Source organism: Schistocerca serialis, chromosome 2 (genome assembly GCF_023864345.2).
Source record: "Schistocerca serialis cubense isolate TAMUIC-IGC-003099 chromosome 2, iqSchSeri2.2, whole genome shotgun sequence".
NCBI classification, from domain to species: domain Eukaryota; kingdom Metazoa; phylum Arthropoda; class Insecta; order Orthoptera; family Acrididae; genus Schistocerca; species Schistocerca serialis.
Window position 1 is genome coordinate 180,891,568 of NC_064639.1, and position 14,192 is coordinate 180,905,759.

A 14,192-nucleotide genomic window follows, 5' to 3' on the forward strand; every position below is an offset into this window, starting at 1 on the left:
ACTGTTTTTGGAGTTACATTTTTTTGATCCTAAATGGGTGAACTGACAAATTATGTAAGAGATAGCATGCATTTTCCATTTTATATAAGTTATAATTCACAGTCCTTGTAGTACATATTTACTGTGTGTGTGTGGGGGAGGGGGGGGGGGGGGGTCATGGATGTATAACTAAATGGTTTAAATGGCTCTGAGCACTATGGGACTTAACTTCTGAGGTCATCAGTCCCCTAGACATTAGAACTACTTAAACCTAACTAACCTAAGGACATCACACACAGGATTCGAACCTGCAACTGTAGCAGTCACGCAGCTCCAGCCAGGATGTATAACTCCTTAAGCACATGAGTTCAGTGGATAAAGTGGCAGAAAACTCCAGTGTCATGATTTTGAATGCTTAGTCACCCAATAAACTGTTGAAAGGCAAGTGTTGGAATATGACATACCAAGCATAGACAACAAAGTGGAATATTGTACTTGTCATATTACGACATGTGCATTTCATTTTTATACTGGGAAATTTAGCATTTTAAATCATGACTGGCACATTTTTGTCTCTTTGTCCCCTAGTGGTGTTCATATAGCATGAAACTAGTGGTTTAATAAATGCATATAGAACAATAGTCGAAGTTGTTTTCTTGATACTCATATTAATCAGTAGTGGAAGCACAACATGATCAAATATTAACTTCATTCCAACTGTCTGAGTGGGGCAAAGCATATGTCAACAGTCACTTGTAAGTGACAAATGATGATCTTAAAGCATAAAAAAGGAGCATGCCATGAAATTTTTACAAAGCCATTGCAGTCACAGGGACACAGAAGTATTATGCACGTATTGCTGTAAGTAAAGTCAAAGGTAAAGCAAGAATTGTTTCTGATTTTTAAGGAATTTGATGTTCGTAAAAAATCCATGAGGGTCCAAATGTTGCATCCTTTGGAGAAATTACAATATTTGTTGCTTGTAGGTATACTGTGTGATCAAAAATATCCGGACATCCCAAAAAACATACGTTTTTCGTTTTAGGTGCCTTGTGCTGCCACCTACTGCCAATTAGGCATCGTGAAAGAGCAGAATGGGGCACTCCACAGAACTCACAGACATCGAACATGGTCAGGTGATTGGGTGTCACTTTGGTCATACGTCTGTACACGAGATTTCCACACTCCTAAACATCCCTAGGTCCACTGTTTACGATGTGATACTGAAGTGGAAACATGAAGGGACACGTACAGCACAAAAGTGTACAGGCCGACCTTGTCTGATGACTGACAGAGACCACCAGACAGTTGAAGAGGTTCGTAATGTGTAATAAGGAGACACGTATCCAGACCATCATGCAGGAATTTCAAACTGCATCAGTATCCACTGCAAGCACTATGACAAGCAGGAGGTGAGAAAACTTGGATTTCATGGTTGAGTGCCTGCTCATAAGCCACACCTTATGCTGGTAAATGCCAAATGACACCTTGCTTAGTGTAAGGGGCATAAACATGTTCGATTGAACAGTCGAGAAACATTGTGTGGAGTAACAAATCACGGTACATAATGTGGTGATCAGATGGCAGTGTGTGGGTATGGCGAATGCCCGGTAAACATCATCTGCCAGCGTGTGTAGTGCCAATGGCAAAATTTGGGGCTGGTGGTGTTATGATGTGGCTGTGTTTTTCATGGAGGGGGCTTGTACTTCTTGTTGTTTTGCATGTCGCTGTAACAGCACAGGCCTACACTGATGTTTTAAGCACCTTCTTGCTTCCCACTGTTGAAGAGCAATTCGGGGATTGCGACTGCATCTTTCAACATGATTGAGCACCTGTTCATAATGCACAGCCTGTGGCGGAGTGGTTATACAACAATAACATCCCTGAATCGCATAGGACAACTTTTGGATGTTTTGGATGCCATCTTCATGCCAGGTCTCACCGACCAACATCGATACCTCTCCTCATTGTAGCACTCCATGAAGAATGGGCTGCCATTCCCCAAGAACCCCTCCAGCACCTGACTGAACATGTGCCTGCGAGAGTGGAAGCTGTCATCAAGGCTAAGGGTGGGTCAGCACCATACTGAATTCCAGCATTACCAATGGAGGGCACCATGAACTTGTAAGTCACTTTCAGCCAGGTGTCCAGATAGTTTTGATCACATAGTGTATGACAACAAATAGCGGAAGGCTTCAATGCTACCGAGGGATGAGAGAGTAGAAGTAAATCGTTTATTTAGGCATGATTGTGGACCATCTCTTTCCTTTTCATAACCAAGAAGACCAGATAAATTGACTGTAATAAAAAACTTCACACTCTGTAAATTACATCTCTCAACTGCCACTGGAAGGACATATAGACTGTCAGATGAAGTGCTGCAAAAAGCCTCAGATTATATTGCAAAAGAATGTGTTGCTACAGCAATTATGTTAGTGTTGCTTGGGAGAACCAGGTTAAATCATTTAAAAGAAAATCACAACGCATAATTTTAGACTCTACAAGATTGTTAGTGGATCACAATGACATCTTTCTTGCTGAAGATGAGTAAAAAATTTCTCTTTGCGAGACAGTCAAATAACATATTATGAAATAATAACAGCTACATCATTGTTAGACTATGAACAAGGTGTTTTGCTTACCCGTAAAATAAAATTTATTTTAATATGTTCCCATTGGAACATCATCATGAAACATGGCACACGTATTAACAAATAGTGTACAAGTAACATACTTGTTTCTTCAAAACCAAAAAATATTGTGATTTTGAACTTTTCAAAATTAAAAAGTAATCTCATCTGGGAAAATGCAGCAGCTTTATGAACATTTTCAATTACCACCTACTTTTAAAGCTCATAAGAAACTGAATAAAACAGTACAAATTTTAGGTCCATAAGTCATAGAGTTTTTGAGACATAGTGATTTTTAAGGTAAAAAATGTAACAAAAATCACAGAATTTTGGAAGTTTTAAAAATAATAACTCAAAAATGAAAGGCCCAAAAAACATTTAATTGAGGATTTTTCATGCAAACAGCTATTATTACAAGTGTATAAAAATTATCAAAATCTGAGGTCTTAATAACCACACCATTTGTTGATATCACATGGACTGACCCTTGAGTATACTGGTCATATATACTGGTGGCATATGCATCAAAATGTACTGAAATATATTAAACACTTCAGCCTCCAGGAAGTGATGTAAGAATACATTAAATGGAAGGCTTTTGAAATTAGAAAAAAACGCTCTAACATAACAATGAAAATAACCAGTTATTGATAATATAATGTAAATGGACAGATAAAACATCTACTCAACAAGCAGCAGCAGGGGAACACACAAAAAAGGATTTAATGTTTACAAGCTTTAGGAGCCAGTAGCTCCTTCTTCTGGCAGAAGACAGTAGGTCTCCCCTGACTTGGGGTTCTGGGTGACTTCTGAGCTGTACCCCTTCCACTAAACCTCTTCAGCTCTTTTCCTTCATCCCTATTCCTTGCCCTTCAACTCTTCTGCCAGAAGGAGCCAATGGCTCCAAACCTTGTAAACGTTAAATCCTTTTGTGTGTGTGTTCCCCTGCCGTCACTTGATAAGTAGATTTTTTTATCTGTGCATTTACTTTATACTAAAAAAATGCTCTGATATTTGGTGATACTTGCAACGTGCAGAGAATATGAGCCATCAACAGACTGGATTCTATGTTATCGAAGTATGGTAAAAGACCACACATGAAATTTTTAGATGAGCACTGGATGTACAGGTGTCATTTTCCCAGTCCAGCTATAAGCATGTGGCACTTGAGCTGCCCCAGCCCCCTCCTCCTGTATGTTAAATGTTCCCGTAACTAACAGGGACATTGTCAGCTAACTTCATCTACACCAATATTTCCACAGTTGAACACCCTGTTATTTTTGAGGCACAAATGTATGCCTTCAAAATGGACCATTCACCTATCGAAATATTGGTGATTGTTGAGGATGGTACCCAGCTGCATTTCTGTAAGTTATTTCAACTACAACCTACTCAGTTCAAATGATTTTACAGTTTTTTGTAATGAGATGAATAAGTCATACTTCATCAGTTACTCGGAATAGCAGTATGAGCACTGACTGCCATAAAGAGTGTAGACAGCAAGATGCTTTGTTTAGTGAATCCAGCAGGCTGAAACTGTGTCTACCAAATGACTGTTTAACTGTTATGACAAATCTGAAGAAGTTACCTGAATTATAATTACACTACATTGGAAACAGCAATATTTTGGAAATGCTAAGACCCAGTTTCGAGATTTTTGCAGCCCTGAACAAACACCGGAATATGGCATTTCATACCTCATCCACTTTTGCAATGCCAAATAGAATGAGAACTCATTGAGCTAGAAGTTTGTTACATATTAGCAACACTCTCTCCTGGCCTGGGCCCCCACATGGCAGTAGGCCACGCTAACCACTCAGCTATGGAGGCACGCCGATGATGACATGAAACTTGTAGTAACACTGTTCACGTTTTACGTCGCACTTCACTTAGTGTAGACCGGGACTGTGTCCTAGGCATGCCCGATGTTAACTGACTGGGCACAGCCCATGCTGCCTGAGTTATTGTTGTTGTTGTTGTTTCGCCGGCAGAGGTCGCGTCCGAATTCTCGCGTGCCCTCTGGTGGACGGGACTACTTGCAGCAACTACCGTCCGTGACGCGCCGTGCCGATGTGCGCCTCCCGCGATCTTTCTGGTGGCTACTGCACTCCTCCTCCTTCAGGGGGTGAAGCCACTGTGATCCACTGCCTTGGAAGGTGGAGTGTCGGGCAGGAGCAATGACCTCCACATGCATTGGAAGGCTGGAGTCGAGGGGATCTGCCAACCCTCAAGCCAGAACCTTCGAATACGGCTGGAAGTGACCCACACGAAGAGGCCCCCATCGTCCCACCACCGAAGCCCGGGACAGAACGGGCGACAAGCTGTCTAACTCCGGATTCTGTTCCACCTCGGGAGGGGCAAGACCCAGTGGCGCGGACGATGGGGAAGGGACGACCACAGGTGAACCAGCCTCCTGAGAAACCAGGCCTGCGAGGGGGGCCGGCTCTCGCTGGGGCATCTCTAAAGATGGAGCTACTGGAGGCTGCCAAGGCTGAGAACCATCGCAGTGTGGCGGAGTCACAGTGGGGAGAGGCGGTAACGTCCCCTGAGAAACCAACACGGGTGAAGGCAATGGGGAAGCCGGTGTCCAAGAAGTCGGAGGGTGGGTGCCCAAACGTGGACGTAGCTGATTTTGGTGACAACGTACCACCTGGTCCCCCGCTTGCAAGGTATAGAGCCGGCGGCCATTTCGGCGCAGGACCACCGCCGGTATCCAACACGGCTTCCCCATTCGATTGTGGATGAAAGGGGGGAGAGCAAATGTGCCGAATACCGAAGCGCCTACTAAAATCCTGGAAGGTCTGCGAAATAAACTGCGGTCCATTGTCCGAGACCAGGATGATTGGCAGAGCTTCCACAGAAAAGATTTTTGCTAGTGCCTGGATTGCAACTTCTGAAGTGGTTGAGGAGCAGCGAACCACATATGGGAATCAGGAACAAGCATCAATGACAATGAGCCAAAAGCCATTGAGAAACGGGTCCGCAAAATCGATGTGAACACGTTCCCATGCTTGGGTTACTGGCAGCCATGAAGAGAACGCTGCCCTGGGAGATGCCTGTTGGCTCGCACACTGGGAACAGGCGGCCACCAGGTGCTCAATTCCTCTGTCAATACCGGGCCACTACACATGTCTGCAAGCCAAGGTTTTAGTATGGGAAACACCCCAGTGCCCCTCATGTAATAACGTGAGGACCTCCCTTCGTAAACTTGCAGGAACAACCACGCGAGGAGCTGTATCATCGGCAGCCAGAAGGAGAACTCCTTCCAAGACCGAGAGGCGGTCTCGTAGAATAAAATAATTATAAAGAGGGTCCGAGGTCCAGCCTGGAGGGCGGGAGGACCACCCCTGCTGAATGAGGCGAACTACTTGCCGGAGAACCGGGTCAGCTGCCGTTTCCCTGGTGACTCGAGAACTAGTGATCGGGAAGCCATCAACCACTTGGTGGGACGCCACATCCAAATGAAAACAATCTCCTCTCGATCGAACTTAGGATCCAGGCCCACCGGAATACGGGAAAGAGCGTCGGCGTTGGCATGGCAAAAATGAATGTCATAATAGTACTTAGAGAGGAACAAGGCCCAGCGCTGTAGTCTGTGGGCCGCCCTATCCGGAATCTGAGAGGCGGGGCCAAATAACGATATTAACAGCTTATGGTCAGTGATTAACTGAAACTTCGCGCCTTACAAGAAAGGGTGAAACTTGGTAACAGCGTAGACAATGGCCAAAGCCTCTTTTTCCACCTGGGAGTAATGGGCCTGCGCGGGACTAAGAGTTTTAGACGCAAATGCCAGCGATTGCTCGGAACCATCTGCATTGCGATGGGCCAGGACTGCCCCCATCCCATACTGCGAAGCATCTGTAGCCAGGACCAACGGCTTATGGGGGTCAAAAGTAGCCAAACAAGACGCTGACGTGAGGAGGCCCTTCAATGAGGTGAACGCTTGCTCGCATGCAGGCGACCAATCAAAAGGAACACCCTTGCGCAGAAGGCAGTACAGGGGGCAGGCTATGGTGGAAGCCCTGGGAATGAACCAGTGGTAATAGGCTATCTTGCCTAAAAAAGCTTGTAACTCTTTCAGCGAAGCGTGTCGAGGAAGGTCGACGATACCTTGGACCAAACTTCCTAGTGGCTGGACACCGTGCCGAGAGATGGTGTAGCCCACATACTCAATGGACGGTTGGAAGAAGTTTGACTTACGCAGGTTGCAACACAAGCCCACAGACCTGATTTTGAGAAAGAGGGTGCGAAGGTTGTGCAAGTGTTCCTTCGTGCTGTGGCCTGTGACAATTGTGTCATCCAGGTAATTAATACAATGAGGGATTGTCGACGTGACGTGCTCAAGATAATGTTGGAATATCGCCGGGGCACTGGATATTCCGAATGCCAACCGCTGGTATTGGTAAAGGCCAAACGGGGTGTTGACGACCGCCGGCCATTTGGAGGCCTCATGAAGTGGTATCTGATGATAAGCTTCTGAAAGATCGATTTTCGAAAAATATTGGCCTCCCGCCACGGCGGAGAACAATTCATCAGCACGAGGCAAAGGATAGGTGTCCACCACCAATTGGTGGCCTTGAAATCGCCACAAAGACGTAATTTTCCCGAGGGCTTCCTGACAATAACGAGGGGCGAAGCCCACTCACTAGAAGAAATGGGAAGAACGACCCCTAGGGCTGTCAGCCGGTCTAGCTCTTCCTTTACCTGAGGGCGGAGAGCCAAGGGGATCTGCCCCGCGCCTAGAAAACGCGGGCGAGCCGACGACTTCAACTTTAAGTGAGCTTCAAAGTCTGAAACACGCCCCACGCCGTCCTCAAAGATATCTGGAAAGTCTGAGATCAAAGATTCCAATGATTGATAGGGAACATTTTGGAGACCAACTGTATGGTGTCAGCGATAGAAAAACCGAACGCTTGAAAGGCATCCAGGCCAAAAAGGTTAGCGGAGCTCGCATCACTGACAATAATAAAAGCAATAGACTGAGTGACTGATTTGTAAGTCACGTCGGTAGTGAATTGACCCAGTAGGGGAATGAACTATTTACCATAACCGCGTAGACGCCAGTAAACTGGCGCCAACGGGGGCGATCCAAGGTCGGAATAAGTTTGTGCATTCAACAACGAAACTGCCGCGCTCGTATCTACTTGCAGTTGTAACCGGCGCGACCGAACAGACACCTCGATAAAGAGTTTGCGTGCCGATGCGTCGGGAGCGTGGCCCAATGAAACTTCCTGAATGTCAACATCCATGACCTCTGTACCTGCTTCCTTCGATTCTTTTGAGGCTGAGCGGCAAACTTTAGCAATGTGACCTTTTTTATTACATTTGCGACAAACGGCCCAACGCTGGGGACACTCTGACCGATCATGATGTATATAGCACGACGCACAGGACGGCAACAGGGGCCGGCGGCCGGAATTCTGTTTACGCGCCGTACGGGAGCGGCCGTAACGGCCGGATTGTACCGCTCGCACGTCGTCCACCCCGGACACAGTGGACGCGGACGCGCCGCCCTGAACCGCCGCAACGTCGCACCACGCTTCCAGCTGTTGACCGGCGGCGTGAGAGACTTCATACGAGTGAGCAATGGACAGGACTTCCTCAAGGGAAGGGTCTTCTAACTGCAGGGCCCGTTGCCGGACCTCCCGATCAGGGACCGAACGAACAATGACGTCGCATACCATAACGTGGGCATACGACTCTCGCGTCTGCTCCGTGACAAAATGACACTTGCGACTAAGACCGTGCAGGGTAGCGGCCCACGCCCAGTAAGACTGATGGGGCTGTTTCTTGCATTGATAGAACTCGACCCTAGCCGCCACAACATGCGTGCGGCGGCGATAATATGAAGACAGCAATGAACACAATGCGTCAAAAGACAAGGACGAGGGTTCCTGCAACGGCGCTAGCTGCCGCAAAACTTGATACAGCGAGGGAGATATCCAAGACAAGAAGAGAGCACGACATATCTCCGCATCGGCAACATGAAACGCCTGGAAATGCTGCCGAGGGCGATGTTCATATGTGTCCCAATCCTCCGCCGTCTCGTCATACGGGGGAAAGGGAGGAGGCAACGGCGCTGAAGCAGACTGCGTGGAGAGCAACGCTGGAAGCACTTGTTTCATGGTGGCCATGAGCTCCATCTGCTGCTCAACCAAAACCCGCACTAAATCCTCCATGCCGTGGATAAGCAGCGAAACCGGAACAACGACGCAACATACGTAAGAACAACCCTACTCGTCGCCAATTGTGTAGTAACACTGTTCATGTTTTACGTCGCACTTCATTTAGCGTAGACCGGGACTGTGTCCTAGGCATGCCCGATGTTAACTGACTGGGCACGGCCCGTGCAGCCTGAGTTGTTGTTGTCGTTGTTCCGCCGGCAGAGGTCGCGTCCGAGTTCTCGCGTGCCCTCTGGTGGGACGGGACTCTACTTGCGGCAACTACCGTCCGTGACGCGCCGTGCCGATGTGCGCTTCCCGCGATCTTTCTGGTGGCTACTGCAAAACTCTCACTGTTTCTCTGAAACTTCATCACTGCAGTGCCGACAAGTGGCTGGCATGTATAAACATGCTGTGAAACATTTGTGTATTGTGTATATGGAATGCAGAAGCACATTCAAAATGCAGATATGGTTTATTTAGGGGTTTAGAGTGGCACTATAAATTGTAGGAGCTTCAGTTGGATTTGGTATTTGCAAAGGACTGTTATTATTATTAAGGACAAAAAATACAATTACCTGATGATACAACAATGATAGCCTGAAGTGAAGAGGAATAGCTTTTGTGCTAAATGTAATGGGACATGTGTTAGCTATAATTTCAGGTAGACACACAAATAAGTAGAAAGTGACACTAATGGACATGATTGAGGACCAAATGTCACAGTTGGGGAAGAGGACCTTGAAGATAAGTATACAGCTTTTTATAGGATCTGGGAAGTGGGAAAGATAAACATGATAGGTACACACAAGGCGTAGAAGTAAGGACAATGCCAAAACAACATTTATATGTAGCACCTAATCTCCAGGAATGTAAAAACTGTGCCTAGTTTCGAATGTATTAAAATGTGTCTGAAATCCACAAAAAACTGAAGTGAACTACAATTGGCACAAGCCTCAGAAAGTATATGCCAAGTATGTGGATATAATTGAAATGAGTTCCTTTGAACTTAAACTCATCACGTAAGAATTCATTTCACATCTCGAAGTATTTTCAGTTATATGATTATGTCCCTCCTACTTTGAATCATATATACACTGAAACCTTGCTTAACGAGCACCTCCCGTAATGCACAATTCGCATAATGAGCAAAACGAATCATTAAAAAATGACTTGCTTAGTAAGCGATGTTTCACATAATGAGTGACAATGATTCGGTGTGATGTCACCAGCCGATCACGTGCAGCAAGGAAAATATACTGCAGTCTTGGTTTAGTGCTCTTTCTGCTACCATCTAAGTGCAACTTCTGATTACACATTTTTCTTAACTTGTGTTCACACAGTGCTTTTTAGTGTACAAATTTTAATAAACTTCATAGGCATATCTCCGAAGATAAAGCCACAAGAAGAGGACCACAAGTGGAAGAAAATGTTCTTAGAAATGAAACGTAAAATCACTGAAAAATGCGAACATGGTGTGAGCACTGCCAATTTAGCATGCACATACGATCAGTCCACATCAACTAGTTGCATTATCCTCAAGAACAAGGACAAGATTAAAGAGACAGACGCTTCAAAGAGAGTGACAAGAGTATCTAAACAACAGTTTCATATTCTGGATGATGTCGAAAGGTTGCTCCTTATATGGAAAAATGAAAAGCAATTGGAAGGTGACAGTATTAATGAGAACATCATTAGTGGGTAAGTGATAATGATTTTTGATTACCTCATTAAGAAATACCAGAATCATCAGCAGTGAAGAAGTGTTTAAGGGAAACCATGAGTGGTTCAAGGAGTTTAAGAGAAGAACCAGCATCCAGAGTGTCGTGAGGAACGGTGAAGTAGGCAGCTCTAACACAAAGGCAGCAGAGAACTTTAACAGCAACTTCAAGATGCTCATAGATTCTGAGGGTTATCTGCCGCAACATATTTTTAATTGTGAGGAGATAGGTCTATTCTGAGAAAAGATGCTGAAGCATACCTTTATATCAGCAGAGAAGAATGCATTGCCCAGTCACAAGCCAATGAAAGACCATCTCACACTGCTATTCTGTGGCAATGCCAGCAGCAAATTGAAAATTAAACTGCTTGTTTACCATTCAGGAACTCCACAAGCCTTCAAGAAGTGTAAAGCCCAGAAGAGCAGGTTAAATGTGATGTGAAGGTCCAACAACATGGCTTGGGTGACATGATCTTTTTGCGATTGGATCAACGAAGTGTTTGGTCCTTCAATAAAAAAATATTTGCTTGGGATGAATCTGCCACTCCATGTCTTCCTTGTTATGAACAATGTTCCTGCCCATTCTCCAGGCCTACAACACCACCTCCATGAAGAACTTCAATTCATCAAGATCCAATTTCTGCCACCCCAACACCACTCCATTACTTCATCCTATGAACCAGTAGATTATTTCTAATTTTAAGAAGCACTCTTCAAGCATTGCTTTGAGTTGACTGAAGTTACCAATCTCACTCTCAGGGTTTTGGAAATATCACTTCAATATCAAAACATGTGTCAAGACGATCAAGAAGGCATGGGAAGGGGTCACCAAGAGAACTCTCACTTCTGCTTGGAAGAATCTTTGGTCGGAGTGTGTTGCCGAATGTGACTAAGGCATTTGAGTCAGTACCTGTGGAGCCTGTATTGAACAAGATTGTATTTTTGCCAAGGACATGGACTAGAAGTGGATAACAATGATACTGATGAACTTGTGGAAGATCTACTGAAGAAATGTCCCATAAAGAGCTTATGGAGTTGCAGTATGTTTAACAGCAGGAAGTTGTGGTGAGGAGTTCTTCAGAGGAGGAGGAGAAGGCGGTAATAACAAAGCAGCAACCCTCTGGCAAAGTAAGAGAAAAGCTGAAAGTATGGGAAACAGTTGCATCATACATGAAAACCACCACCCCAATAAAGCAGTGACTACGCGCACTACAATTTTACTATACAATAATGATGTATTCCATTTTCACCAAGTGTTGAAACGTCAGCAATAACAAATGACTGTAGATAGCTTCCTAGTGAAAAAGAATTAGTTCTGTACCATGAATAATAAAGTACGTAATACTGTATGTATAATTTTCTTTGAGTAAGTGGCATGAATAAGATAAAACTTTTAATATATTTTTCTGCATGGAACGCATTACTGATTTTACATTAGTTTATATGGGATAAATAGTTTTGCTTAACGTGCGTTTCGCACTATGAATAAGATTCTGGAATGAGTTATGCTTACTATGCAAGGTCCCACTGTATTAAAATTCACTGAGATTTTATTATTAAATACCAATATTAACAAGATATTACTTTGACTGCATTTTCCTACGAAAATTGGAAAGATAATTACCAAATTTAGTGATTGGGAAATATGGAAGTAACAGCTTCAAAAATAGCAAGTTCTCAGTTTACATCATACCACTCATCTGATACTATATGCTAACCGCTTGGAATGCTAGCATCACTTCAGCTGTCAAAGGGTTGCACTTTTTTGCCATACAGTTTTGCAACTGTTTGTTGTAGACTGTGGTTTCCACCACACATTTTGCCTGTGGATTCTACACTGCCACCTTTCTGTTCAACAAGCTGATCATTATCCATCTAATGTTGCACAGAGTATAATATTACATTACTGTAATTGAAGAAATTGTAGCAATCAGGAACACTTAGCAAAGCAATTAAGGGAATGCATTATAAATACCTTGATATGCGGCGAACAGTGTACAGGTGGCCATCTTGAGGTCGTTTGCAACCTAATAGCGTGGTCTCATCCTGGACACTTGGTTGACAGCAGTCGCAGCATGCGCAGCAACATCGCCACATACCAGAGTCTGCTCTGTTGACAGTATGAAACCTATGAACACAGACATTATGGAAAAAAAGTTATCAGAAATCTCTTTAAGGTTACAGAAAACTTAACTTGGAGTTAAGAAGAAAAAGAAAGAAAGTCCTGACCCAAGTTAAAAAGAGAATGTCCGATTACCTTACAGGCTTCTTTTGGATCTTAACTTGATCAATTTGTGCAAAACACCAGGTTTGACATAAGTGATGGTCTAATATTTCCTTTTACTTTCTATGTAAGAATAAAACATTCTGATTGCAAATCCCTGAACATATTTTTATTTGTTACAACAACAATGATGAAAATAAACATTTAAATTTGGTTTAGAGGCATTTATAAACAAAAGTGGAGAAAAATAGAAATTATTTATATTTATATAGATGATAATTAACATTGTGTTCTGGACTGAGACTCGAACTTTGCCTTTCGTGCATAAGTGCTATACCAAATGAGTTAACCAAGCGCGCCCCACAGCTTTACATCTGCTAACACCTTGTCTCCTACCTTCCAAACTTCATATCCGCCCACACTCCAAACTTCATATCCGCCCACACTCCACTGCAGAGTGAAAATTTCATTCTGGATAATTAACAATTACGGTGCATAACAAGATGAAAAGTTTTTAAAAGATATCTGTAAATGGGCATATCACAGAACTCGATGTATGCATTAGCTGAGGATTATTGTACTACATAAAAACAAAGTGATAAATAATCTTTCACTCTTCACAAGGAACTCAGCAATTATGAAGTAATCACTTAACAATGTGTGCTATAGAATAAAACCACAAACTTACCAGCTATTTGATGAGAAAAAATATGTGTAAGACTGACCGACACACATCTGGAGTAACATTTTCTATCTCCAAATTTTAGATGCAGAATTTTTCTTAATATTGAGAAGATTTAAGGGTAAGTAAAGTATACAAAAAAGAAAGAAGTCACACAGAACCATAGATCAAGACAGATACTCATTGAGTCTCTGTATGTCCATCTTTTCAGAGGTGGCTGTGAGACCTCAGCTGTTCATACTGAACATCAGATCAAACACCTTTCAGCCATCTAATTTACAAACAGTTATTTTATTGGGCTATCAGTTTCAACAATATATTATGCCACCTTCAGGCCCCTGCTTGATATAGTAATCACTTCAAACATCATCAGACATGATGTCTGAAGTGATCATTGTATCCAGCAGGACCCTGAAGATGATGAAATATTTCAGTGAAACTGGTAGCCCAATAAAATTTGAAATTAGACAGCTGAAAGGTGCTTGATTTTTCATCAGATATATTGATTGGGCACGTCTTAAATTGATAGATGAGGCTTTAACAGTTGAAATTAGAATGACTTGTAGAAAACTGATGGCTCATAGAAAAGTAGGCAGAAATGCATCAAAAATTATTTTCGCAGAAAAGGTACAAACAGGAAATACAACAAGGACAAGCTAAGATGATAAAACACGAAGAACCTAACAATATTTCGAAGAAGTACAGTTCTCAAGGGATTGCCTTGCAAACAGAAAACCTGGAAATCACCAAATAAACTCCACACAGAATTCCAAATAGAGCATTTAATGACATCCAT

The 14,192-nt window shown here is 43.5% G+C and overlaps 1 protein-coding gene across 2 annotated transcripts in view; it reads right to left on the bottom strand.

Annotated features, from left to right (window-relative positions):
* The window catches only part of LOC126456886 (synaptotagmin-15-like), a 247,828-nt gene that overhangs the window by 63,777 nt on the left and 169,859 nt on the right, over positions 1–14,192 (bottom strand). Inside the window, exon 2 of one of the 2 annotated variants that reach the window (XM_050092716.1) lies at positions 12,466–12,600. In XM_050092716.1, coding sequence (XP_049948673.1) covers positions 12,466–12,587 — 122 coding nt within the window. In that variant the 5' untranslated portion in view covers positions 12,588–12,600. Of the gene's footprint in view, positions 1–12,465; positions 12,619–14,192 lie in introns of both variants that reach the window. The other variant, XM_050092715.1, reaches the window with a different exon arrangement.